The 2,676-nt window shown below is 61.0% G+C and overlaps 1 protein-coding gene across 1 annotated transcript in view; it reads left to right on the forward strand.

The window, feature by feature from the left end:
- The window catches only part of VPS16 (VPS16, CORVET/HOPS core subunit), a 20,622-nt gene that overhangs the window by 3,383 nt on the left and 14,563 nt on the right, over positions 1–2,676 (forward strand). The window contains exons 6-7 of the mRNA XM_017742382.1: positions 360–475; positions 620–639. Coding sequence (XP_017597871.1) covers positions 360–475; positions 620–639 — 136 coding nt within the window. The remainder of the gene's footprint in view (positions 1–359; positions 476–619; positions 640–2,676) is intronic.

A 2,676-nucleotide genomic window follows, 5' to 3' on the forward strand; every position in this document is an offset into this window, starting at 1 on the left:
CCCATCTGTCCATCCCCGTGTCCCCTCTGCCCATCCCCGTGTCCCCCCTGTCCATCCCTGTGTCCCGCCGTCCATCCCCATGTCCCTCTGTCCATCCCTGTCCCTGTGTCCCCTCTGTCCATCGCTGTCCCCGTGTCCCGCTGTCCATCCCCGTGTCCGTCTGTCCATCCCTCTGTCCATCCCTGTCCCCGTGTCCCTCTGTCCATCCCCATCCCCGTGTCCCCCTGTCCATCCCCGTGTCCCGCTGTCCATCCCCGTGTCCCTCTGTCCATCCCCCCGTCCATCCCTGTCCCCCCCGTGTCCGTCTGTCCATCCCCCTGTCCGTCCCTGTCCCCAGGGCTCTGACGCTGTCCCCGCAGGGCTGCAGAAGCCCCCGCCGTGCTGGGCCGTGCTGACCCAGGACAGAGTGACCATGGTGCTCCTGGCCGTGGGACAGGAGCTCTTCCTGCTGGACAACACCTCCTGCTCCGTGGTGGTGAGGCAATTATGGGATGGCGCTGTGCACCCGGGGCCCCACTGTCCCTTGGGATGCTCCCAGGTCCTTTCCCATCCCATGGGATGCTCCCAGGTCCTTTCCCCATCCCGTAGGATCCTCCCAGGTCCTTTTCCCACCCTGTAGGATCCTCCCGGGTCCTTTCCCCATCCCATGGGATGCTCCCAGGTCCTTTCCCCATCCCGTAGGATCCTCCCAGGTCCTTTTCCCACCCTGTAGGATGCTCCCAGGTCCTTTCCCCATCCCATGGGATGCTCCCAGGTCCTTCCCTTGTTCTATGAGATATTCCCAGGTGTTTCTCCCATCCCATAGGATCCTCTCAGGTGCTTTTCCCACCCTGTAGGATGCTCCCAGGTCCTTTCCCCATCCCATGGGATGCTCCCAGGTCCTTCCCTTGTTCTATGAGATATTCCCAGGTGCTTCTCCCATCCCATAGGATCCTCTCAGGTGCTTTTCCCACCCTGTAGGATGCTCCCGGGTCCTTCCCCTGTCCCATGGGATGCTCTCAGCCCCCTCCCCACTCACTCCCACGTCCTTTTCCTGTCCCCTGGGATGCTCCCAGGTCCTTCCCCTGTCCCATGGGATGCTCCCAACTCCCCTCACTCACTCCCAGGTGCTTTCCCCATCCCATAGGATCCTCCTACATCCTTTTCCCACCCTGTAGGATGCTCCCAGGTCCTTTTCCTGTCCCATGGGATGCTCCCAGGTCCCCCCACTCACTCCCAGGTCCTTCCCCTGTCCCATGGGATGCTCCCAGGTGCTTTTCCTCCCATAGGATCCTCCCAGGTCCTTTCCCATCCCATGGGATGCTCCCAGGTCCTTTCCCTGTCCCCTGGGATGCTCCCAGGTCCTTTCCCCATCCCATAGGATCCTCCCAGGTCCTATTCCCACCCTGTAGGATGCTCCCAGGTCCTTTCCCCATCCCATGGGATGCTCCCAGGTCCTTCCCTTGTTCTATGAGATATTCCCAGGTGCTTCTCCCATCCCATAGGATCCTCTCAGGTGCTTTTCCCACCCTGTAGGATGCTCCCAGGTCCTTCCCCTGTCCCATGGGATGCTCTCAGCCCCCTCCCCACTCACTCCCACGTCCTTTTCCTGTCCCCTGGGATGCTCCCAGGTCCTTCCCCTGTCCCATGGGATGCTCCCAACTCCCCTCACTCACTCCCAGGTGCTTTCCCCATCCCATAGGATCCTCCTACATCCTTTTCCCACCCTGTAGGATGCTCCCAGGTCCTTTTCCTGTCCCATGGGATGCTCCCAGGTGCTTTTCCTCCCATAGGATCCTCCCACATCCTTTCCCCATCCCATAGGATGCTCCCAGGTCCTTTCCCTGTCCCATGGGATGCTCCCAGGTGCTTTTCCTCCCATAGGATCCTCCCACATCCTTTCCCCATCCCATAGGATGCTCCCAGGTCCTTTCCCTGTCCCATGGGATGCTCCCAGGTCCTTCTCTTGTCCCATGGGATGTACCCAGGTGCTTTTCCCATCCCATGGGATCCTCCCAGGTCCTTTCCCCATCCCATAGGATCCTCCCAGGTGCTTTTCCCATCCCATGGGATCCTCCCAGGTCCTTTCCCTGGATGCTCCCAGGTCCTTCCCCTGTCCCATGGGACGCTCCCAACTCCCCACACTCACTCTCAGGTGCTTTTCCCATCCCGTAGGATCCTCCCAGGTCCTTCCCCTGTCCTATGGGATATTCCCAGGTCCTTTCCCCATCCCATAGGATCCTCCCACGTCCTTTCCCCATCCCATGGGATGCTCCCAACTCCCCTCACTCACTCCCAGGTGCTTTCCCCATCCCATAGGATCCTCCCACCCTGTAGGATGCTCCCAGGTCCTTCCCCTGTCCCATGGGATGCTCCCAGGTCCCCCCACTCACTCCCAGGTCCTTCCCCTGTCCCATAGGATGCTCCCAGGTCCTTTCCCATCCCATGTTATGCTCCCAGGTCCTTCCCCTCTCCCATGGGATGCTCCCAACTCCCCACACTCTCTCCCAGGTCCTTTTCCTGTCCCATAGGATGCTCCCAGCTCCTTCCCCTCTCCCCTGGGATGCTCCCAACTCCCCACACTCACTCCCAGGTGCTTTCTCCATCCCATGGGATGCTCCCAGCTCCTTCCCCTCTCCCATGGGATGCTCCCAGCCCCCTTCCCCACTCTCCCCCACCCCCTCCCTGCCCCTCTCC

The sequence above is a fragment of the Corvus brachyrhynchos genome, unplaced genomic scaffold, assembly GCF_000691975.1.
Source record: "Corvus brachyrhynchos isolate BGI_N302 unplaced genomic scaffold, ASM69197v1 scaffold166, whole genome shotgun sequence".
Classification (NCBI taxonomy): Eukaryota; Metazoa; Chordata; class Aves; order Passeriformes; family Corvidae; genus Corvus; species Corvus brachyrhynchos.